General features: G+C 41.8%; 1 protein-coding gene across 2 annotated transcripts in view; it reads left to right on the top strand.

Moving 5' to 3' along the window:
• NTPCR (nucleoside-triphosphatase, cancer-related) overlaps positions 1 to 21,580 on the top strand; it is a 36,227-nt gene extending 14,647 nt beyond the window's left edge. For both annotated transcript variants that reach the window (XM_004620320.2, XM_055147384.1), the window contains exons 4-5: positions 13,020 to 13,229; positions 20,964 to 21,580. In XM_004620320.2, coding sequence (XP_004620377.1) covers positions 13,020 to 13,229; positions 20,964 to 21,032 — 279 coding nt within the window. In that variant the 3' untranslated portion in view covers positions 21,033 to 21,580. The remainder of the gene's footprint in view (positions 1 to 13,019; positions 13,230 to 20,963) is intronic.
• The last annotated feature ends 2,395 nt before the right edge of the window (positions 21,581 to 23,975 follow it).

Genomic DNA, 23,975 nt, shown 5'->3' with positions numbered 1-23,975 from the left:
GCCATAGGTAATAATGTATTATTGGACTTTTTTTATTTTTTGTTATTTTTGGACTTTTAAAATATTGTCTGATGTGTGTTAATTTTTCCAAATTGTTGCATATGGGTGGAGGTGCTGTTGATGCTGGTGTTAGTAGTTAGCAGTTATTGAACGCCGACTATGTGCCAGGTGCTGATCCATTTAAACCCCAGCAATACTAGGAATATGTTTCTGTTTTGAGGTGTGGAGATGGTGGCAGAGAGCAGAATGTAACTTGCCTACAGACACAACTTTTAAGTATCATTTCTGAGATGGATTTTAGAATTGAGCCTTGATTATACTTTATTAAAAACTCTCATAAGAAGGGAGATAAGGAAAGAGTACACCGGATAGGGCACTTGCCTTGTGTGTGGCCAAACTGGGTTCGAACCCTGGCATCCCATGTGGTACCCCGAGCACCACCAGGGAGTAATTCTTTAGTGCAGAGCCAGGAGTAACCCTTGAACTTGAACGTCACTGGGTGTGTCCCCAAAACAACAACAAAGTTAGTTCAAAAATTCTCATAAGCAAGGAACGGAGGTGTACAAAACTAATTGTTTTGTTTTGGGGGCTACACTGGACTGTACTCAGGACTTACTCTTGGTTATGTTCAGGAATCACTCCAGGTGGTGCTCAGAGGACCATATAAGGTACTAGGGATTTAACCGGAGTCAGCCATGTGCATATGCCTTACCCCTGTATCATTTCTGTGCCCCAAGCCAATTATTTTGATATAGAGAATACCATAATTCTTCAGATAGTTTATTCTCCAAGGCTAAAACCAGAGCATTTCCATTTTCTTCTTTAAAAGAAAATTTGGTCATGTTTCTTATAATCTTTTATATTTTTTTGATACTATTGTAATTAGAATTTTTTTTCAGCTTTCTAATAATCCAGCTGACAGAATAAGATAACACTGGACTTTTCCATAATAAGATAATACAGGACTTTTTGACATTCACACCGAATGCTTTATTAAATTTTGATGCAGTGTAGGATTTAACTTTTTCTTGCTTCTCTGTATATCATTTTTTCTAACACTGAAGGTAACAGTTGGTTATGTTTGTTTTAAGCAAAATACATGGAACAAGAGTCACATTTTCTAGACTGAAAGGTGTCCTTCCCCTCCCCTCCTTCCCTCTCCCCCCACACACCCATTAACAATGTGTGGAAAGAGTTGTAAACTAGAACCAGAATGTTAAAATGAGTGTGGTTTGATCCGTATAGTTTCTTCTTTTGATCAAAATAAGGCTTTCAATATGTATTTTTGATTTTGAGGATCTGCTTTTGGTTTTGAAGTAACAAGACCATTTTGATTCTTTGAACTTTATTTGAAGGTGAGAACACCAGGTCTCTAAGGAAAAGGTTATGTTCTTTTATAAGTTGACCTGGAAGTGCCACTTCATATTTCAGGTCACTGGGCTTTATAGAAAGAATTCAGAAAAACCAAAGTCTACACAGGATCAGTTCTTAAAAGATTGACAAGAGACCAGACATCATAGTATTTTCTTTTTTTTGGGCAACCATGATATATATATATATATATATATATATTTTTTTTTTTTTTTTCCTCTTTCTAGTTCTGTGCTTCGTAGTTAAGTATGTATATTGCAGAATCAGCCAGGGAAAATAAAAGCTTTCTGGTGCCAATAGTGAAGTTAATTTGAAAATTGTCAGTATTAAACATGGGTGCAGTGAATCAAACTAGGAAAAGAAACTTCAAATTCAGTGTTCGGTTGTGCCTGCAGTTCATTTTGCAGGCTTAGTGAGGGCAGCCCCTATTGGTTGTCTTCCTGAGGCTGCTGGGCAGCTGGTTGCCTCAGGGTTTCTCTTTGTTGGCTTTGGTGAGGCTCTAGGGATTTAAATGCTGAGCTGGTTTAGGCCTTGGGTTCCACTATTTGCATTGTGATTATTCTTACATTCTATTTCTCAGAAATGTGAAAAAAATCATGTTTTTTGAGTAGGACTAAGGGGGTAAAATTTGCATAAACTGTTGCCTTTCTTCCTTTTACCCACCTGTCTTGTCCTGTTCCCAATACTTCCTTCTGACACTTCCCTCTTATTTACATCAATTAAAATCCCTCCTACAAACTTGCAAGGAAAGTTTACATGTGAGGTCTTGATGATTTTCGTGCATCTGATACTGAGAAGGCATTTGAGTGCTTTTTGTTGTTGTATTAACTCAAATTAAAAACACACGAATAAACAGACTTCATTTGGATAGAATTTCACTCTTAGAAAAAGTACAGGAATAAAACCTGTGGAAAAAAAAAGTGCCAGAGACAGCTGGACATGCTGGCACGCGTGCTTTGCATTCAGGAGGTCTGGATTCAACCCCCAGGCACATATGGTTCTTGGAGTTCCAAGGGGACCAACCTTGAGCATTGCTGTTTGTGCCCCTTCTCCCCCAAATTTACAGAAATATCACTTTTTTGGTTCATCATTGTTTTATCATACTACAGAATTTCAAGGGTGGATTTAGTACCTCTGTGTCAAGGATTCCGTGCACCCAGCAAAAATTCTGTCACCAGAGACCTTTCATGGGGCTAGGACTTGTGCCTAGGTCAGGATTTGATTCCCTTTCAGAAGCAGTCCCCAAGCATTTAGCTAGTTTCCTCGGAGCACAGCCAGGTATGGCCCCCAGACAAACAAAAATAAGTAAATAAATAAAATTTCCTTTACCAAAAGACCCATCTATCCCTTTCTCCCACCCACCTCCCCTCTTTCTCTCTGGTAACTAGCATGCTTTTTACTGACTCTTGGAATTGGTTTTGTTGTTTCTACTAATTCGTTTGTTTGGTTATTTATATTTTATGTGATTTAAGCTGTCCTGTAATTGTCTTTCACTTACCGTATTTTGTGTAATCACTTTAAGTTCTATTCATTGTCTCAGGTCTATCAGTTGCCGTTTTGGGAGGAATAGAATATTAGTCCCTTTAGTATACATATACCTCATCTTCTTTATTGGGCTATTTGCCTTTATGTTTTGGCTATTGTGAATAATGCTTCTCTCATTTTGAACTCGTAATTTTCAGAATCATTGTATTGTTTATACTTTCTCTTTCCCTGTTTGTGAGTTTGTAAGTGTATGGATGTGTTATATAAACTTGGGGGGTGGGGTGGGGGCAGTTATTTGAGAATATTGTAATCGTCAGGGTATCTAACTTTTACTCCTGGCTTTGCACTCAGGAATTACTCCTGGCATTGTTCAGGGGACGATGTAGGATGCTGCGAATCAAACCCTGGTCTGACGCGTGCTAGGTGAACAACTTACCCGCTGTACTATCACTCCAGCCCCGGTATTTAACTTTTAAATGTTCAGTCATTATTTTTCCCCCCTAGAAAGGATAAATTTTACATGGAGAGAATTTCACATGGAGAGAATTCTCAGTTGACTTAACAATTTTTTTGGTAACATTTTCCTCCTTCAATCCTGACTTATGCATTAAAGTTACATATTGAATGAGTCCCTATAGACTCCCTTAATGTACAACATCCCCATAATCATTTGCTTTTTTCGTTGGAGGGCGGGTGTGTTTTAGTTTTTCCTGGCGCTGTGTTCAAGAGTGATCCCTGGCAATGCTCAGCCACAAGCAAACCACCTTATTTCCCTGTACTGTCTCTCTAGTCCCATAAGTATTTTTTGCCTTTTACAATATTAACATTTTCAAAAATATTATATAGTTCCATTTTATAGGCTATTCCTCTTTGGGGTTTTTGCTGCCATTTCCTCGTGATTATATTCAGCTGGAATGCTCTATAAATGGTTTAGCTTCCCTAAGTATCTCATCTGGAGCATGTAGTATTTGATGATGTTAATTTTGATTATGTGACAAGGAGTTTTCCATTTTCTTCACTGATTATTTATTTCTGAATTGGAAGATAACTTTCAAGCTATTCACATCCACCTCATCAAAATTTCTTCTTTTGATTATAATTTTAAACTGTTGTATCTTAAGATAAAAGTAATGTTCTCTTGAGGCTTCAGCTGGAAAGAAAATTTACTGCTTTTTGAAATACTTTCTGATAACAAAGTAGACAATAATTTACAAACCTAAAATCACTGTACATTCAGAAGCCCAGCTGAAAAAGCCACAGTGTTATAAATATTGAATCATTATGTTGCACACCTGAAATACATATAATGGCATATGTCAGTTATACCTCAGTTTTTTTAAAAAAAACATAATGGTTGATTTTTTTCCCCCAAGTTTTATTATTTTTTTTTTACTTCTCTAATTATATCCAATTACCTCATTAGTTAGAAAAAAATTATCATCATTTTACTGTGACAAAAACAATCAACTTTCTCTCCTCCAGGCAATTTATAATAAGATCAGGATATCAGACATGAAAGATAACAAACATGTTTAATTATTTGATTACAATTTTCACTAAGCAAAGAAAAGTCACCGTAAACACTGGCAGCTGCTGAGGACATGGCAGGAGGAAGTCCATTCTTTTCTGCCAGGTCTTAGCTCTGCTGTTATGTCCTCCAAGGTGACCTTGCCTTCCTCTCTGCAGGTCATTCTGTATGCTTGATAAAAAGATGTTGGTGAGAGTCGTTTTTCTGACTCCAAATATATCATCTCTTTTTGAGTAATTGATTATGCCACACGATGTAGAGTGATGATGGCGGTGCCTTTGTAGACTCCAGAACTAAAGCACTGATTCTCGTTGTCGGAGAGAGTAGTTTTTCATGGTTAGGTGGATTTGTTTCAGTCCTTTCCTGACTTGAAAATGAAATAGGTGGTATGGCACCCAGAGTATGGAAGAGAGCTTTGACGTCAGGTCATCTTGAGTGACGCCTGGCTCTGTCACTTTGGAGAAAATGTCAGATTTTCTTCTTCATCTGTGAAATAGAGATGCCGATATCTGCTGCATGAAGTTGCCGGAACTGAAGTTACTACTGATTGGCCACTTGGATATGCTAGGACCTGTGGCCACGATGGTGCTGAGAGAGAGACAGAGATAGAGGAGACAGTAGGGAGAAGAGAGACATCTATATGTCTTGAGAACCTACAAGCTCAAAATTCCAGACTAATAACCAAGGACAGTAGAAGCAGGGGCCAGGAGGGCGGGTTGGAAGCCTGACCTAACTAGCGGGGGAAGGGGAGGAGTGTATCAGTTAGGATATAGAAGAGAACGCTGTGACAGTGGGGAGACAGTGGTTGTTGGAAATCAGCGCTATTTAGACAACAGCATGGGAGGAGAGAGGTGGGGGGAGAGAGAGGCAGAGACAGAGAGAGCGTGCCATAGAGACAGGCTGTGGGAGGGGGGTGGCGGGAGGGAAACGGTGGGCCTGGCTGGTGGGAAATAAATACTGGTGGTGGCACAGGGAAGTTGGAACATTGCTTGACTAAAACCCAATCGTGAACAACTTTGTGACTATGTCTCTCATGGTGATCCAATTAAAAAATAAATAAATAAAAATAATTCCAGACTGGGCCCTGGGTTTCGGATCCTGCAGAGTGCCTTCCTGCAACTGGCTGATATTTCAGTCCTGGCTTAGTTCTTTCACATCACGATCACGATCACGAGATCCCGTTAATCATCGATTTCTCTAGCGGGCCCAGTAACATCTCATTTCATTCTTTCCCTGAGATCTTAGAAGTCTATCTCGACTCGGCCCTCCAAATGATGTTGCACTGGGGACTCTTTCAGGGTCAGGGGAATGAGATCCAGTTTGTTACTGGATTTAGCATGTGACTACACCATGGAAAGCTTGCAAGGCTGTCCCATGTGGGCAGGAAACTCTCAGAAGCTTGCCAGTTTCTCTCAGGGAGAAGTAGGCTACAAGCTACACTCTCTTCTGAGAGCTTGCTTTTGAGTCTCTTAACCACAAGCCTGGCTGTCTTCCCCGGGGCCTCTCGGAGGGGATGGGCTCCAGTTTACCACCCCTCCCCCCACCCCGAGCAGAGCTCCCGGCAGCCGAAGACCACTGGAACCTAGCTACAGCTATGCTTGAGGCCCCTCTCCACATGTTCGGACAGGCCTCATGCATGAAGGTACCGGCAGAGGAACCCAGGTGTGTGTAATCCCATCAACGGCCAACATCCAGAGACTTAAAAGCGAGCTCTCAGAAGAGAGTGATGCAGAGTCTCTTGCCCGCACGGCTTAGTTCTTTAGACCTGAAAAATGTGAGTGGTGTGTTTGGTACTCTGGTAAGGTGCTGGCGTGGGTGAGATCCAGGAGACCAGTCAGAGTGTGCCAGGCAGGGGTTGGAGATCCCTGGCATGCTCTGTGCCTAAATAGGGGCGGGCAGGCTGCTGGCCTGTCTCTCCCCATAGCAGCCTGCCTGTCACTTTCCTCCCTGGGGCACTCTGGTCCCAGTGAGTGGAGCCCTGCGCTGTTCGCTAATAGTGTGAGTGAGCTGTGGGCTGGCTTGGCTGTGGCTGCTGTTTCTTACCATTTGTCTTTCTGGCTTTCCCAGAATTTGTGATTCTTTCAGGGAAAAGATCTAATTATTTATCTGCTTCACTTACCGCTGCTTCAGGCACGTGTTGCCCTTCCCCTCCCATAACTGTGCATTTGCTCTGACCCAGATAGATGAGCTCAAAGCCAGTCTCAGATGATTCACATTCAGTTGACCTTGCAGCCAGGGCTGTGGGTGTAGTTGTACGTAGAGCACTTCCTTGCTTGGGTGAGACACTGGGTTTGTTTGCGGCTTCTGACCCCTGGCAGGTGTGCCCCTGGTGACTGTTGAGCACCACTGAGGCCCTAATAAGCAATGCTAGAAATCACCCCTCCCCCACACACACAGGAAGGAAAATTAACCTTAATGCCTCCAGAAATATTTGTCATGCAAATAATTCAGGAAAAGGCAAAGACCGCGTTAATTAGTTTTCTTGGGATCAGCAATTTGCCTGTATTAGGTTTACATGTTCTTTGCATTCCTCAAAGTAGGTATGAAGATTAAACAAAGGAGAAAAACAAAACCCTCACTATTTTCATTTTTCTAGTACAAGGATATTTTGTTGTTGCTGCAAATCGATTTAATCTTTCTTGAAAGCAAACTAGCTGAGTGCAACTAAAGCTATAAAATTATTCATAGCTTCTCTTACCCCTGCCTGGTCAATTTAGAACTCTATCCCAAGGAAATATCTTCTCCCCCAGAACAAACAAGAACTAAAATAGGCTCTGCACAAAGATGTTTTTCTCACTTTTTCTGTCAGTGAAAATTTATAATCCACTAAATGTAAGCCTAAGACAGGGGGTGTAGGTGACACAGAGGGAGGGCTGCTGTGTCTGCGGTGATTTTTAACTTTCAGGTCACCCCTACAGCTTCTTATTAGTTCCCCACAACTGGAAACTGGGGCAGGTTTCCGATGTTTTTCTTTTCAAACCTGAGCTCTAGTGTTGTAAGTCCACTGGGGAGAGAATCTAGAACATTATAAACGCGTACTGTGTAGCCACTGACATTTCTTTTTTTCTAGTTTAAATGTATATAAAAATAAAATAACCTTGGGCAAATTGAGGGGGTTTTTTTTTTCCTATTTTGTGTTTTGGGCCGCATGTGGTGATACTCAGGGCTGACTCCTGGTTGACTCCTGGTTCTGACTCAGGTATCACTCCTGGCAGGCTCTGGGGACCACATGGGGTGCTGAGAATTGAGTCTGGGTCAGCCACGTGCAAGGCAAATGCCCTGTTTGCCATACTCTTGCTCTGGCCCCATGGGGCTTATTTTCTTCAGCTTAATACGTTATTTAGAAAAAACAATCTTAAGTGTTTATAGGCTTCTGAGTGATTTAGCTTTGATATCTGTTCCTCAACAGAGCAAGAATGCTTCTACTTTTGATTTAAAATCCCAGACATTTTTAATGAAAATAATTGTTTTTGAGGCACCATGGTTTACAATACTGTTTATGATAGTGTTTCATGCATACAAAGTACCACAACCACACATGCTTCTCAGTATCCACTTCCCTCTTCCCTCCACTCAGTGTCCTTTCTAGCTGCCTCTTGCCTCCTCCCTCTGGTACCTCAGTTCTGTAGGACAGTTCTCAGGCTCTGTGACCTTTGGCCATTTATTTTACTTTACTGTGTTTCTTTATACCCCACAACAGATGAGTCGTCAACAGGTGACAAGAAACTGTGATGCCCACATGCACACACACACACACACACACACATACACACACACAGAGGAATACTAGGGCTTTAAGAAAAGATAAAACTCAGACTTCTTTTCAAGATGCCTCTAGTTCCTAGGTAATAAAAGTCTCAAATTCTGTACTGAGTGAGTGAGGATTTTTCATTAAGCTAAGCTTTAAGATGAATATCTTAAATTGGTAGAATTTACTATATATGTGCATGTGTCCAAATTGTTGAAGAGGTTTCATTAATACTCTTGAGTTATCATTATTGTAGAGACTCACAGGAAAAACAGTTGTAGAGCTATGTGCTTTTTATTTATATTTACTCTTGTATTTACATTGTTCTCACATTCAAGTTAAATACCAATCATTGTATCACTGTCATCCTGTTGCTCATCGATTTGCTCAAACAGGCACCAATAATGTCTCCATTGTGATACTTGTTACTGTTTTGGGCATATTGAATACATCATGGGTAGCTTGCCAGGCTCTGCCATGTGAGCGATATACTCTTGGTAGCTTGCCAGGCTCTCCGAGAGGGGCGGAGGAATTGAACCCAGGTCAGTTACGTGCAAGGCATATGCCTTATCCACTGTGCTATCGCTCCAACCCTAAATACCAATATGCACAAATATCTATACACGTTCATTTATGTTTCCATTTCTGAATGGCTGCTTTCAAAACTTTAATTTTAATATGCCACAGTATTGTTGTTTGCTTTTAGATGTTGATCCTGGGAAAGGTGATTTCTGCAATTATTCATTGTCTCTAGAGTCAGCCCGGTATCTTACATAAACCTTGATTAAGAATTCAGTTGGAATGGCTTGCTTTAGTGATATTAGCTGGTGAACAGGTCGATGAAATTTGATTTATTTCTCCTAAATTTGGCATTCATTTTTGACAAAAAAGAAATAGGAATAGTGATTAATTCCATGACACTCTCCTCTCCCCTCTCACCCCACCACTGGAGTAAGGTAGTATTAACTGTCTCCACTCAGCACTGCATCATTCCAGCCCTTGCAGAAGAAAAGAACAGAGGCTTGTCCCTGCCCCTATCTCTTCCCCTAAGAGGGGGACACAGGGTATGTATGTGTGTATAATGTGTGTATATATACACAGGTATATGTATAGACACACACACACACATACACACACACTCTGAAGTAATAGATAAAGCTAAAGTGAATCAGAAATACAAAGGTTTGGTTATTTGGATGTCTCTAGGGTGGTTATAAGGGAACTCTTCCTAGCCGTTAGCTATAAAATGGATGAGAAAATAAGTTATATAATGTTAATTAGGAAAATAGAAATAAAATAAAAAGATTACCATTTCACTGTAAGTTTGAAAAGTAGTGCTCTCAAACGTCCCTCCGGTCACTGCCTGCGATTTAGACCCCACAATCTCCTGTCTGTTCCAAAACAGTTCTAGTAGCCTTTCAGACACACTTCTCCCAAAGAGAATCTCTCAAAGTTAGGAGACGTAGACAAAATTGCTATCTCTTTGAACACCATCCAAATTTTAGTATCTATTCGCAGCCTTGTCTGTCACTGACCACCAACCAACAAATTTGCTGTAGCTTTGGTATTTGGAATTTGAGCACAACTTGGCTTAACTGTGCCATACTTTCTGACATTGTAGTGGTTCATTACTAGAATCTGTAAATCATCTTTGCATACAATTTTAATATAATTACATAGAAATATATAAATTTTTTCATGTAATTTTTGGCCTTCTCTGAGGTGTTTATTATGTGTGCTATTGTGTCTGTTACAGAAAAACTATTCATAAGTCATAACAACTTTCTCTGGGAAGCCCCTTTAGGAGAGGACAATAGTTACTCATCATTTGCAACTCTGTGGCACATGTCGCACAATTTAAAACAACAAATATATATTATCTCACAGTTTCCTAGGCCAGGAGTCAAGGAATGCCTCCACAGAGGAATTCAGGCTCAGTTTCTCCCATGACATTGTAGTCAAGCTGTTGGCTGGAGACTGAGTCCCCTAAAGCCTGACTGAAAAGGACAGACTTGTGAGCAGGCTCAGGTTGCTTGGAGACCTCAGTTGTCTGGATTCCAGTGAGAGGCCAGGTAGACCTCATCCGCCCAGCATAGCAGCAGTTTTCCCTTATGGTAAGTGAGGGAGAGACTGAGGAAGATTGACATCAAGATGGAAAGAGTAGTCTTTCAAAATAATTTTGTTTTATGTTTTGGGACTTCACCCAGCTTTGCTCAGGGCTTACTCCTGGCTGAGTGCTCAGGGGTCACTTTTTTTAAGGGGGTGGATTTGGGGCCACACCTAGTGGCATTCAGGGCTTATTCCTGGCTCTTCACCCAGGGGCCGCTCTTAGTGGGCTTGAGGACCCATATCAGGTTCTGGGGATTGAACCTGAGTGTGTCATGTGCAAGGCAAGTGCCTCACCCTCTGTACTGTCTCTCCTGCCCTCAGGGCTCAGAGGACCAAGCATAGGGTGTGCTGGGAATCAAACCCAGCTTGGCTGTGCCCAGGACCCTCTATTGCTATTGCTGTGGCCTGAAAATAAGTTTTTTAATTGAAGTAAAATTGGCTAGTATCATAGTGCCAAGTGTGCAGTGTTACCTGCAAGCGTCTGTCTATCTTATGTTCACCAGTAAATGTCTGTTTTCTGTTTTTCTCCATATAGTTGATCTCTTTTACCCATTTTATCTATCTACCATCATTTCTCTTGGTAACCATTGATTGCCTGTAGTTGTCTATAAACTTTGTTGCTCATTAGATTTGTTTATCTTTATATGTGGGTGGAACCATATAGTGTTTGTTTTCCTTCATCTGACATATTTCATTTTACATACTGTCTTTTAAGATCCATCTGTTTTACTCCAAATGGCAAAACTTGATCTTTTTTTAAATAGCTACATTGTATATTAGTGTGTGTGTGTGTGTGTGTGTGTGTGTGTGTGTGTGTGTACACATGTATATACATCTTTTTTACATACATCTATGGATGAGCACTTAGGTTCTTTTCAACTTTTGACTATTGTTGAATGAATCTCTGATGGGGCTGATACACTTCTTTGAATTAGTATTTTCATTTCTTGAGGTGAAAAACAAGCTGGGTAATCAGATCGGATGAAATTTCTATTTAAAAGTTTTTGAGAACTGTCTGCAGAAACAGGTGCATGTGTGTGTGTATGTGTGTGTGTTTTAACTTAATATCTAGAAGTGATCTATCCTAGCTTCTGCCATATTTGAGTGGCTACGCTGACCATCTATTGCTACTGAAAGGGAGAGGTCTTCACAAGACTGTAAGTTCAAGAATTAAAAATCAGCATGAAAAGTTTCATGCTGAGTGAAATGAGTCAGAAAGAGAGAGACAGACATAGAAAGATTGCACTCATCTATGGTATATAGAATAACAGAGTGGGAGACTAACACCCAAGAACTGTAGAAATAAGTACCAGGAGGTTGACTCCATGGCTTCGAGGCTGGCCTCACGTTCCGGGGAAAGGTCAACTCAGAGAAGCGATCACCAACTACATTGTAGTCGAAGGCCATGTGGGGGAAGGGAGTTGCGGGCTGAATGAGGGCTAGAGACTGAGCACAGCGGCCACTCAACACCTTTATTGCAAACCACAACAGCTAATTAGAGAGAGAGAACTGAAGGGAATGCCTTGCCACAGTGGCAGGGTGGGGTGGGGGGGAGATGGGATTGGGGAGGGTGGGAGGGACGCTGGGTTTACGGGTGGTGGAGAATGGGCACTGGTGAAGGGATGGGTTCCCGAACTTTGTATGAGGGAAGTATAAGCACAAAAGTGTATCAATCTGTAACTGTACCCTCACGGTGATTCTCTAACTAAAAATAAATAAATAAAAAAAAATTAAAAAAAAAAGAATTAAAAATCATTCGGACCCAGGAATTCCTCCATCCCTCTGGGAGAGCCCGGCACGCTACTGAGAGTATCCCTTCCGCACAGCAGAGCCTGGCAAGCTACCCATGCGTATTCGATATGCCAAAAACAGTAACAAGTCTCACAATGGAGACGTTACTGGTGCCCACTTGAGCAAATCAATGAAAAGCTGGATGACAGTGCTACAGTGCTACAGGACCCTGGAAGATAACTGTACATCTGTTAATAACATGAAACCCATAGTGGAGGTTTCTAGGAAGTAACTTAGGACAGAATTTGGGAAGTCATTAGAAAGGGAATCTTAGATTGGACAAAATAAGCCTTGTACTTTTTTTTTTTCAAACCAAGATTCTTTTTCTTCCGATTTCCTTTCAGTTTCCTTTTGGAAACCCTTGCCAACCCTCATAGTGCAGATTATAAAATACAAAGACATGCCAGCAAATGTTTTATCCTACAGGGAGTCTCATTTAACTCAAAACGAAAAAAATAAAGTATAACTAGGATTTCCTGAGCTTACCTTTTCATTTCTTTAGGCTGATACATTGTGGTCCTGCTTAGTTTCTTATTGTATCTGCATGCAAATGTACGTAGTGTAGTTGGGTTTTTATTTGGTTGTGGTTTGGGGGCCACACCATGCAGTACTCAGGGCTTACTCTTGGATCTGTGCTTGGGCATCACTCCTGGTGGTGTTTGGGGTACCATATGCAGTGCTGAGGATTGAACAGCATCCTTTGAGTATGACAAGCGCTCTAATCTCTATATTACCTCTCAGGCTCCAATATTTGGTTATTTGATCTGTTTCTAGGGAAGTGAAAATTTCAGGAAATCTGAGTAGTTCGAGAAATTGACTTTTTTTGCTGCTGCCATCTTCTGAGCCCCTTCTAGAACAATTTGTCAGTTGTTCTGTGTGTACTATAACATGGTTGCCTCACCCTGGTATGACCACTGTTGATGAGTGGAGACAGGGACACCAGTTTAATGACTTTACTGCCTTAATGAATGTCTTCATCATCCTCAGGCAAGTTCCAGCAGTGGCGCAGGACATGGTGTGTGTGTCATCGATGAAATCGGGAAAATGGAGCTCTTCAGTCAGCCTTTCATCCAGACTGTTCGTCACACATTGTCCACCCCAGGGACTGTGGTCCTTGGTACAATCCCAATACCAAAGGGAAAACCACTGGCTCTCGTGGAAGAAATCAGAAACAGAAAGGATGTCAAAGTGTTCACTGTGAGTACAGCCAGTCTTCCATACCTGAAAATACAACATATGACCTAAAATATCAGATGGTCTATGAAATACCTGTGCCTCAGAATTACTGTTTTTTCCCTTTCTTCTTATGGTAAAATATAGATAGCTGAGTTTGAGGTGTTTTTATTTTTTCCTTTAGGAATTTTAGGATTTTTTTTTGTTTTACTCAGTAGAAACCCAATGCATCAGTAGGGGAGCCATTCAGTTATCAGCAACTCTTGCTGCATTCTTTGATCTCCCACAAAGTCCTAGGACATTCTCAGCATCAGAATCATCTGAGCAAACTGTATCTCACAATGATTCATTAAAATAAAAAAATTTTTTAAGAAAGAAAATATTTATTTAACAAAAATGGCAGTGACGGTTAAATACAGGAAATAAAAGACTTGCTGTATAGGGAAAAAAGAAAAAAGAATCATCTGAGCAGCAAGTGCTCTTGTTTTGAGCATATCTCCTCTTGATTAGGATCAGATACAAGACAAAATAACAGACCATTTTAAAAGCTGTCCCCAACCCCCTTTTAGGAGAGGACCACACCCAGGAATGCTTAGATGCCACTCCCAGCAATTTTTTTTTTAATTTTTTCTTAGAGAATCACTGTGATGTACAGTTACAAATTTATGCACTTTCGTGTTTGCATTTCACTCATACAGTGATCGTTTACCCATCCCTCCACCAGTGCCCATTCTCCTCCACCAATTCTTGGGACCATGCTAAGAATGAATCTAGAGCTCCCGTATGCAAAGCTTGAACTCTAGTCTTATTACCTATCTCTCCGTCCTTAAACTTTTCCTTTTAGCAGACACACTTCTGCTTGTGGGAAGGAGAGATAAAGGCTGCATTTTGAAGCACTGCTTTGCAATGTTGTGGAGTAGCTCTGTCTAGTATTACTTCCTGTGATGTTCTACATGTGCATCATTCAGTGCAAAAGCCATTCGTCTCATATGGGTGTCTATATTGCACTGAAATAAGATTACAATAAATAAAATTTAAAATTGAGTTCCTTTTCTGGCCACATATTAGGTACTTATTAGCCTCAGGGTCAACAAAAGCTTTTTTTGCTCTGCGTAATGAGGTTTGCACACCAGTAATACGGGCCTCATCTGGAAGACATGCAGCGTTGTAGGCTCTGCTCTGACCTGATGAATTGGACTCTCTGGACCTTGATCCTGTAATCCTGTTTATCAAGCCCCCAAGAGATATTTAGGCCCTCTAAAGTATGAGAGATATTACCAGCGATAATGTCTGAGTATTTGTCAGGGACTTTCATAGACCTGCTGACACAGCCTAAATAGTAATCAGTAATAGGTAATCCTGGGCACCCCAGGGCCCTCTACCTTTGTGCCCTTGGTCCTCACTGAATCTCTGGCTAGTTGGCCAAGAATCATGGGAAAGGGTCTTAGGCCTCTTGAGAAACTACTATGGGAACCCCCAAAGCCTCCCTCCATCTCACCCCACTCCCCATGAAAAACCTTGCCTTTTCTTTCCTTTATCTATGTTAGTTGGATATTGGTTCACTTTGCTTTCTCTAACTCTGATAGAGCTAAACTCACATTAATCATCCCCCCCCCCCCCCAAGCTTCCTGGTTTAATAAGTCCTTTGTGGATATGTCAGTCTGGCAGGAACATTCCTGTCAGGGAGAGTGGAAAGTGAACTCCTAGATGCAAAGTATTTCTAAGCATCTGACATTCCTGATTAAAATGCTACTATTTTACATGTTCTACTATTCAACATGTGGGATTCTATGTTGCAGCATGTTTCCCACATGTTGAAACCAAAATATCTTGGGGGTATGTAGGGGTGGTAAACAACCATCATGCCAGCCAGACTTGTAAAAATAACGTTTGTGAATTCGTTATTCTTTCATTGGTAAACAATGTGAAACATCCACGGATGCCCTAATAATGTTTAGGTCTAAGTCTGATTCGTGACTATGGACAAGACTGAGAAGTCCTTGCCTTTGTGGAGCTGATAGTACAGTGGATGTGGATAGATAAGAAAGTATAGCAAGCAGTCAGGGATTTTAGATATATGCAAATACAACAATCAACCAGAGCGGTCAGGTAGCTGGAGGGTGAGGTGGTGAGAGAGGAATCAGTGAAGGTCTGTCTAAGGAGAGCTGGGACCTATCTCAGCTGAGCAGTGCAAGGTCCTATCCTAGTTGGGTTCCTTCCCTTCAGTGTATTTTTTTTTTTAATTCTGGGCCACACCCAGCAGTGCTTAAGGGTAGCTCCTGGCTCTACACTCAGGAATTACTCCTGGCAGCCTTGGGGGAATCATATGGGACACCAGGGATTGAACTCTGGTCAGCCACATGCAAGGCAAGCATTCTACCCACTGTACTATCACTCTGGACCCTGCCTGCAATGTTTTTTGTTTCTTTCTCTATCTCTTAATTTACATGGACCCCATATTAGTTTTTGGTTCTTAGAGTTTCTGTGGAATTAGAGCAATGCATATTGAAAGACCATGAAAGAAAAATCATTTTCAGGTTAGATAGTCTCACCTATACTTCCTATTAATAGTCTAGCTAAAGTAGATCCGATTCTTCCATCATTTATTTTGTTTGAGGGGTAGTGGGGTTTGTGCCACACCAGGCCATACTCCTGGCTTTGCACTCAGAATTTTTTCTGGCAGTGCTTGGGGGACAGTGCGGAATGCCAGGAATCAAACCTGGGTCTGTCATGGGCAAGGTGGTACTGTAGCACTGTCGTTCTATTGTTCATTGTTTGAGTGGGCACCAGTAATGTCTCCGCTGTGCAAGATAAGGGACTTAAAGCTGTACCATCTCTCAGGCTCCAAGGTCGCTCTTATTCTCTAGTAAAGCATTATTAGAGGAAATGACTACACAGTCATACTCATCTGTTCAGTTAATGCGTTAATGTTAATTGCCTACTGTGTGCTAGTATTCCAATGTCTCTTTCCTGGAAATTTTACAGTGAGCATAGCGTTGTCTACTCTCAATGGGAGGATACATGCTAAGCCAACAAGTACTTTTATATTGTGTTAGATCATGGTGAGTGCCTTGGGGAAAGGAGCAAAAGGAATAGTGGATGGGGAACGCTATCCAAAGTTATGTCACTGAGTGAGCAAGCCTTTCTGATCAAGTGCCATTTGAACCCAGGGTGGAAGAAATAAGAACAGAAGACTAGTTCCTATTTGAGTGAAGAGTGACGTACTGTTTCTATAACAGTTTTTTATTTTCAGGATCATAAAGGCAGCAGTTATACCCCACTGAGTTTTTATGAGAGTCTGTTATTGACGTGCTTTACTGTCTCCTGACTAATCAGCAATATAGGCAACTATAGGTCTTCGTGAATGAGGCAGCCTTGTAAATAAGGCTGTATCTGACATTCAGACCATGGGATGCACATAGTCCTGGCAGCCGTGTGTGGACGGAATCTGATCTGCGAGGTCGCTTGCAGCTTCCTCCCTCTACCTTCTGTTTTGTTTAATGTGATTATAGATTTTGTAGCCTGCCACTTTGCTAAACAAACCTATTGTTTCTAGGAGCTTTTCTGTAGCATCTCTAGGATTTTCTAAGTATAGTATCTTACCGTCTGCAAATAGTGATAGCTTGACCCCTTCCTTTCCTCTCTGTGTGCCCTTGATTATAGATGCCACACATTTCCTCCTCTTCCTTCACTTTTTTTTAAATTTTAAATTTGTTAATAGAAACTGAGTAGGAACTACTAAGACTTTGTTTTTCCATCTTGACTACGTACCATGAGATATAGTGTTTCACTGATCTGCTGGGCATAAATGAATTGTCAGCTCTATTTATGTTCCAGACCAAAGTGTTTTCTGGACTAAAAGAAGGGTGGTCTTGGTAATTTGTAACTTAGAAACTGCTCTCAGAGTGCAGGTTCAGGTATGGACAGTTATGTTACTATTCTCTATGAATTTTAATTTACTTTAATTTTTAGTTACTTAAGGCTGGTTGTCAGAAAAAATTAGTCTTAAAAATTAATATTTTAGAAGCAAGAGATGAAGGAAATCTTCATGGATCACTTTATGGAAAGAACTTTGGGGACTCTTTTTATAGTTCTTTAACACAAAAATTGTGTTCTTATTTATTAGTTACTTCCTACAAGAAAAACATGGATTTGGTTTACTAGCATTTGGAAAGCATGTTTCACATGATTTTTAGAATAGTAATAAATAGTCCTATGTTAGTTTTATTTTATTTTTTTTTGGAAGGAGGTGCACCCCACCAATGCTCAGGGGTTACTTGTGGCTCTGCACTCAGGAATCACTCCTAGGACCATATGGAATGTCAGGAATTGAATCCAGGTTGGTCACATGCAAGGCAAGAGCTTTACCTGCTATACTATCACTCCAGCCCTTCACTTGATTTCTTTTGAAATATTTCATCAATGGATATGGCAGAATGTCAACTGTTGAGGCAGCAGAAAAAATAATACAATGTGGGGGCTGGAACGATAGCACAGCAGGTAAAGCGTTTGTCTTGTAGGCGGCCGATCCGAGTTCGAATCCCAGCATCCCATATAGTCCCCCAACCACTGCCAGGAGTAATTCCTGAGTGCAGAGCCAGGAGTTACCACTGTGCATCACTGATGTGACCCCCCCCCCCCCCAAAAAAAAATACATTGTGCTACTGGTGATTGAGCACCTGGAACTTGATGCCACGACCAGTGCTGTCGACTCGTCTGTGCACACAGACTTCTAGTAACCCACTGAGGTATGGCATATGATCTCTCACCTGTGCCTGTGCAGAATCAGGATAAATACAAACCTGGCTTTGACTCCAGGACTTAAGCATTATTAAAGTCTCTTTGTAACACTGTTTGTTACCTTTGTTGGTAGGGACTGCCATGGTATTAGTATAAAACTTTAGATTCCTAGTTCTAAGCTTTATTTTTGCCAGGAGAGGATCTTGCCAGTAACAGTAACAAGTCACACAATGGAGACATTACTGGTGCCCGCTCAGACAAATCAATGAACAATGGGATGACAGTGCTACAGTGCTATAAAATATTATTCTGAAATTAATTTTACTAAAATGTACTAAACTAAAATGAACTCAAAGTTTTCCATTAAGGCATTTTCTATAAAGTGGCTTTTATTTTTTTAATTTCTGGATTGAAAGATCAACCAGATCATAAGAAATTGGGAACTCAGTGCCCATCTCTCTTCAATTTGAACATTTTTAGACTTCCTGTTCTCTGTTTGTTTTTTTTTTAATACATTAACCAAGGCATAAAGATTTCATCTTAATAGGTATCTGGTGCTATTCTTTTTGGTTCTTACAGCCCTGTCCTGGGGCCACAGACAACTGCATCTATATTGTAACAAGATAAAGAGTATATTTGCCAGCCTATAGGTCAAAAGTGAATTGAGAGTTTTGTAGAAATTTGCAAGATAATCCTAAAATTCATTTAGGGACTCACACACTCAAATGGAACTATAAACCCTGCCTAAACAATCTTGAAAGTGAAGAACAAAGTAGATAACTCACACTTTATTGTGTGAACTCAAACAATAAAGTGATAAACTCAAACAGTGAGTTTATCACTTTATTGTTTCCTTATATATGTATACGCATATATGTGTATATTTGTATGTATGCCATCGACGTCACTACTATCTCGCCAGTAAGTGGGAGCCGGTGAGATAGTACAGTGATTAGGGTTCTTGCCTTCCTTGCACATGGTCCACCGGACAGTCCCCAGCATCTTTCCTGACTACTTCCAGGAGTGATCCCAGACTGCAGAGAGTCAGGAGAAAGCCTTGAGTGTAGCAGGGTGTGGCCCCATATCCAAAAAAAGAGAACAGTGTCAAGAAAAAAAAAGTCTTGTAAGTGTACACACACACACACAGAGTTCAGTCTTTGCACCATGCATCTTTGTTGTTTTTCTAGGGAAATACAGCATTGTCATTTGGAATTGCACATACTGTCCTTTCCCTACCAGCAGACCGAGATCCTGAGAAGGTTAATGCTCAACCTTCAAGAAAAAGAGTTTGAAGATTTGGATTTATGAATGGTCCTATATTTAGGCTCAGCAAAATAAAATAAAGAGAAAACATTGCCTTTTTATAATGCCTTAATATAGTAACATATATTAATGAGTGGTAGCAATTTTTAAAAAATTCTTATTAAAGTTTTTTTTGGGTCCTTCTCAGATGTTTTAAGGACATGTATGTGGTTTGCTTTTACTTATCTGTGTATTGTTTATATGCAAAGAGGCATTTCCCTTCTCTTTTGCCTTGCATGCCACCAACCCGGATTCGATTCCTCAGTCCCTCTCAGAGAGCCCAGCAAGCTACCAAGAGTATCCCGCACACATGGCAGAGCCTGGCAAGCTACCCATGACATATTTGATATGCCCAAAACAGTAATAACAAGTCTCACGATGGAGACATTACTGGTGCCCGCTTGAGCAAATCGATGAACAACAGGACGACAGTGCTACAGTGCTACCCCATCCACAAGCTGAATGCCTGAATGTTGTATGGGCCAAACAGGAGGGTGCTGGTGATGGAGATGAGGCAGCCTTCCTTTCACAGGGGCGCAGCATATCTTTCAAAGTCTGGATGCTTTTCCTGTACTCTTTGAGGTTATGGTAGCAAAAAAAGAGAAAAAAAAATCTTAAGCTTAAATAAATTCTTGTTGCTTTTGTTTCTTTAGTGGTATTGATTTCCTTGAGACTGCACAAGGAAATCAAGAGATCCAAGTTCTACTCTGTACCAGCTCCACAAGGGCCTCTGGGTTCTCAGAGAAATATATTCCTGTACTTTCATTCCTCAGTTACCCTGTTTTTCAAATGAGTGACTGGCTGGTGTCAGAGACTCCTTGCAACACTCAGATTTTTTTTTTTTTTTTTTTGGCGAGGGGGTTATATCTGATTCTGCTCAGGCCTTGCTCCTAGCTCTGTACCAGGGATTACTCCTGACAGTGCTCAGGGGATCACATGACAGTGCTGCGGGAAAGGCCACATGCGGGCATGCACCCTACTTGTTGTACTATCTCTTTGGCCCCCTTGATTTTTAAGTTTATGAAGTGATAAGATTACCCACCCTCGGAGTGACCTAGAATTCTCAGTGTAACTCATGACCATGGTGGTGGCCTTCCAGCCTTCTCAGTTTATACTCTGGGGACCTGGGGACCCTGTTGTACTCCCTTCTATACCCCATAGTTCTTCCTAGAGGGCCTCCTGCTGAGTTTAGTGCCCTGCTGCTCTGGCAATCCACCACAGTAAAGCCATCGGGTTGGAACCTTCGGCCCTTGCCAGAGCTGCTTTCCCGGTTCAGATCGACCCATCTGGGAAACCCACTTGCACTTCCTCGGTGGTTCCTGTGCTGTGTTGGCGATTCTGCCAGCCCTGCCCTGTTTCCAGAGGGTGCTGTGAGAGGACATCTTCTGTGAGTCACAGACACACCTCAGCCACTGCTGGTTTCAGGCTCTTCTTCCCGGGTCTACCTGGCAGAGGATTTATTATTTTTATTATTATTATTTTTTTTTGCTTTTTGGGTCACACCCGGCGATGCACAGGGGTCACTCCTGGCTCATGCACTCAGGAATCACCCCTGGCGGTGCTCAGGGGACCATATGGGATGCTGGGATTCGAACCTGGGTCGGCCGAGTGCAAGGCAAATACCCTACCCGCTGTGCTATCACTCCAGCCCGACCTGGCAGAGGATTGAAGCAAAGAAAAGGAACTCTGAAATCCCACACTTGCTTCTTCCCACAGGTCACCAAGGAAAACAGAAATCATCTTCTGCAGGATATTGTGACCTGTGTACAGAGCAGCAGGAAGTGAAGCAGCAGGAAGCGTTACTGCCGCGGCTGCTCCTGACGAGGCTGATCAGTGCCCTGTCCGTCAAGGTTTGATGCCATCGGCTTGAGAAACCCTCCTGGGCTTTCCTGAAGAATGCCTGACAGCTGTTTTCCATAAAATATTTAAAAGACGAAATTAGCTCTAAGACTGGATTGACTCAATATGATTAACAATCCGTTGTGGTTTGTTTATGCTGAAATAATTTCTGTTTATTTCCTCTTGCAGTTGTGCATATGATTTGGGTAAATTTTGAAATAAAAAAAGAATAGTTTTCAGAGTTTCAGATGGAATTTCCCCTCATTGAAGCTTATAGTGTGTACAAGAGAAGGGGAAGAGTTCGCTAATCAGTTTTTCACATCAAGAAAATTAAATTTCTCTCCAGGTGCAGCTGCAGGCACATGCAGCTTACACTGATAACAGATAATCCGCTTTTTAAAAATTTTTAGTTCAAAAGAAACCCATTGTAGGTCCTTTCCCCATCCATCTTGTATTGTTTGTTTGCCTAATAATAAAGTTTTTTAAAATGTGAAGGTTACAAAACTGAGTTTTTGTGGGGGAAGGGGTAAGCATTCTTCAGAAATATTCACAGCATTTGGTATTCAGCAGACCCTGACACTTTGACCATGTTGACATCGACATGTTCTTAAGCTTTTCTGTGCCTTGTTTTCCTCCTAGAAAAAAAGGGGGGATGAATATAAGCAAGGCAGTGCTACACCATGAAAGGCGGCATCATTCGTTAGTAGCTCCATGGTCCCTGAAGAGTGCCTTGGCTGGCTAAGTCTGTCAAGAGTGATTGTTTGAAATGATACGATTTGGTTTTGCCCCATAGCAGGGCATTGTATTAAAGGCTACTGAAACTTCAAAATTCTTAAAGGGAAAAAACTGTTCTCCAGCTGGTTTGGTAGTTACTGGAGTAATATGTTCTTAGATAAAAATTTTGGTGAAAAAGAACTTAGTAATTTTTTTAGCAACCAGCCTTAATGCCAGCCTTCGAGGCTTTAATGCCAGTGCTGCCCATCTGTACAGGGCACAGGTTCTAGAATGTATGGAGTGAGGTGTCCTGAGAGCTGGACACTAAATGCAGACCACAGCGCAGGAAGCCCTCGTGTCTCTATACCAAGACAGTCCTGCAGCCTTTGATGGACTCTTTCCTCAGTATCTCTTTCCTCAGCTCTTTGTCCCAAGGTCACAACTTCCTATGGATTGGTATAAATTTGCCAACCCTTGGAGGATTTCTATGAATGGTCTCACGGAGCGTGATGGTGTAAAGGCCTAATAGGTGTTAAAGAGGTTGCTGTGTCCTATTTGAGGAAGAGGTCATCTCTGTTTCCCTACCCCTGCCTAGTTGTATTCTTTAGGGAGGCTGAACTCTTGCTCTTTCACAGGTCCAGTGCGACTTCAGCTTCGTTTCCTGGAACCGGAGGAGGAGCACCAGGCATAGGTGTGATGTGCGAGTTTGGCTCTGAGGTAGCCAGTGCTTCCCGAGATAGAAGGGGTGTCTCACAATGCCCTGGGCAACAGACCCTAAACTAAATCCATTCTCCCTGACTACCATGGCCCTCAGGGAGCCCCACGAGCTCTCAGAACAGAGAAGGAGAGAGATGGACTCGGGAAATGTCCTGTGTCCCCTGAAAACAGGCCCGGCACCCAGGCTGGGCAGGGCTGAAGTGGGGCCCCTCTCAAGGCGGAGTCTTTATTGCCACCCCCCGAAGACACTCTGTCTACAGGGTTCCTCATGCATTTGAAGTGTGAGGGGACGTTTCCCTCCTGCTCTTTTCCTTTTGGAGGATGAAGAGGGGTTGGCTTCCCAAGCAGGGCTCAGGAGCCCTAGGGGCGCTTCCATAATTACAGGACCTGTGTTTCGGGAGGAAGTCTGAAATGAGGTACCGCTGGAGCCCTGTGGAGCCTGGGATGACCTTGGGCCACCGCTACTTTTTTTTTGAGCACAGTGTTTTTAGTCATGACTATTCACTAGACTTTGGTTTTGTCTTAATTTTGTAGGAAAGTTAGTGGCGTTTATTCAGGAAGGATGCAGTAGCTATCATGAGGGCAGTGGGAACTAAATCCATCCGTGTCTATGGAGGGCCAAGGGTGTCGGGTCAGAGTACCCACTGTGTAGAGTAGATTGATGGGCCCATAACGGAAGGGTGTTGGGCTTCTGCCTCCTTTCTTTTGAATGGTAATGAAGCAAGTATCCTGTGGTACCCACTGAATAACTGTCCAGGTTACTATAACTTTGAAGTCCATGTTCTCTTCTACTCCTATTGTGTCCTTGTATATCAGAGACCCCCCAAATTTCAGGGTTGATGTTTAGCTGTGAGGACTTTCCAGAAAATTGAAAGGCAATTTAGTGTTGGTTATGACAGAGTCTTTAAATAATTATTTAAGTTTTGTTTTGTTGAATTGAAGGACACATGAGCATGAAGAGATGAGGGAAAGCCCTGTATTTTACAAATTGACATTTAATAAAAAGATAATGTTGTCTTCTGAGTGTGTCCTTGCCAAATTTATACATTAAAATCTCACTCACAGTGTGATACTTGAAGGAAATTAGCTTGTAAGACTGAGGCCTTATCAAGGGGATTGGTACCCCTGGGAGCCCCTGCCTGTCCCCATGGTAGGACACAGCTGGAGACCCACGGAGAGGGAACTCAGCAGACACTGCATCCATTGCTACCTTGATCTTGGACTTCCCAGCCTACAGAACTTGGAGAACTACGTGTTTGTTGTTTAATAACATATACCCCCCCTCCCACCAGCCATATCAGATAAGACGAATTCACCAAAACCTAACCCAGGACCAAATAATGCCCAGTCTATAGAAATGGAATTCTACTGTACTGGAGTGTAAAGGAGGAAGGGTTGTGAAATCCACTTGAAGGTGATTCACTCACTGAACACAATCCAGGAGCAGGGAAACTGAGC

This window comes from Sorex araneus, chromosome 9 (assembly GCF_027595985.1).
Source record: "Sorex araneus isolate mSorAra2 chromosome 9, mSorAra2.pri, whole genome shotgun sequence".
Lineage (NCBI taxonomy): Eukaryota > Metazoa > Chordata > Mammalia > Eulipotyphla > Soricidae > Sorex > Sorex araneus.
Note: the sequence above shows the minus strand (reverse complement) of the source record. Positions and strands in the feature narration are given on the sequence as shown.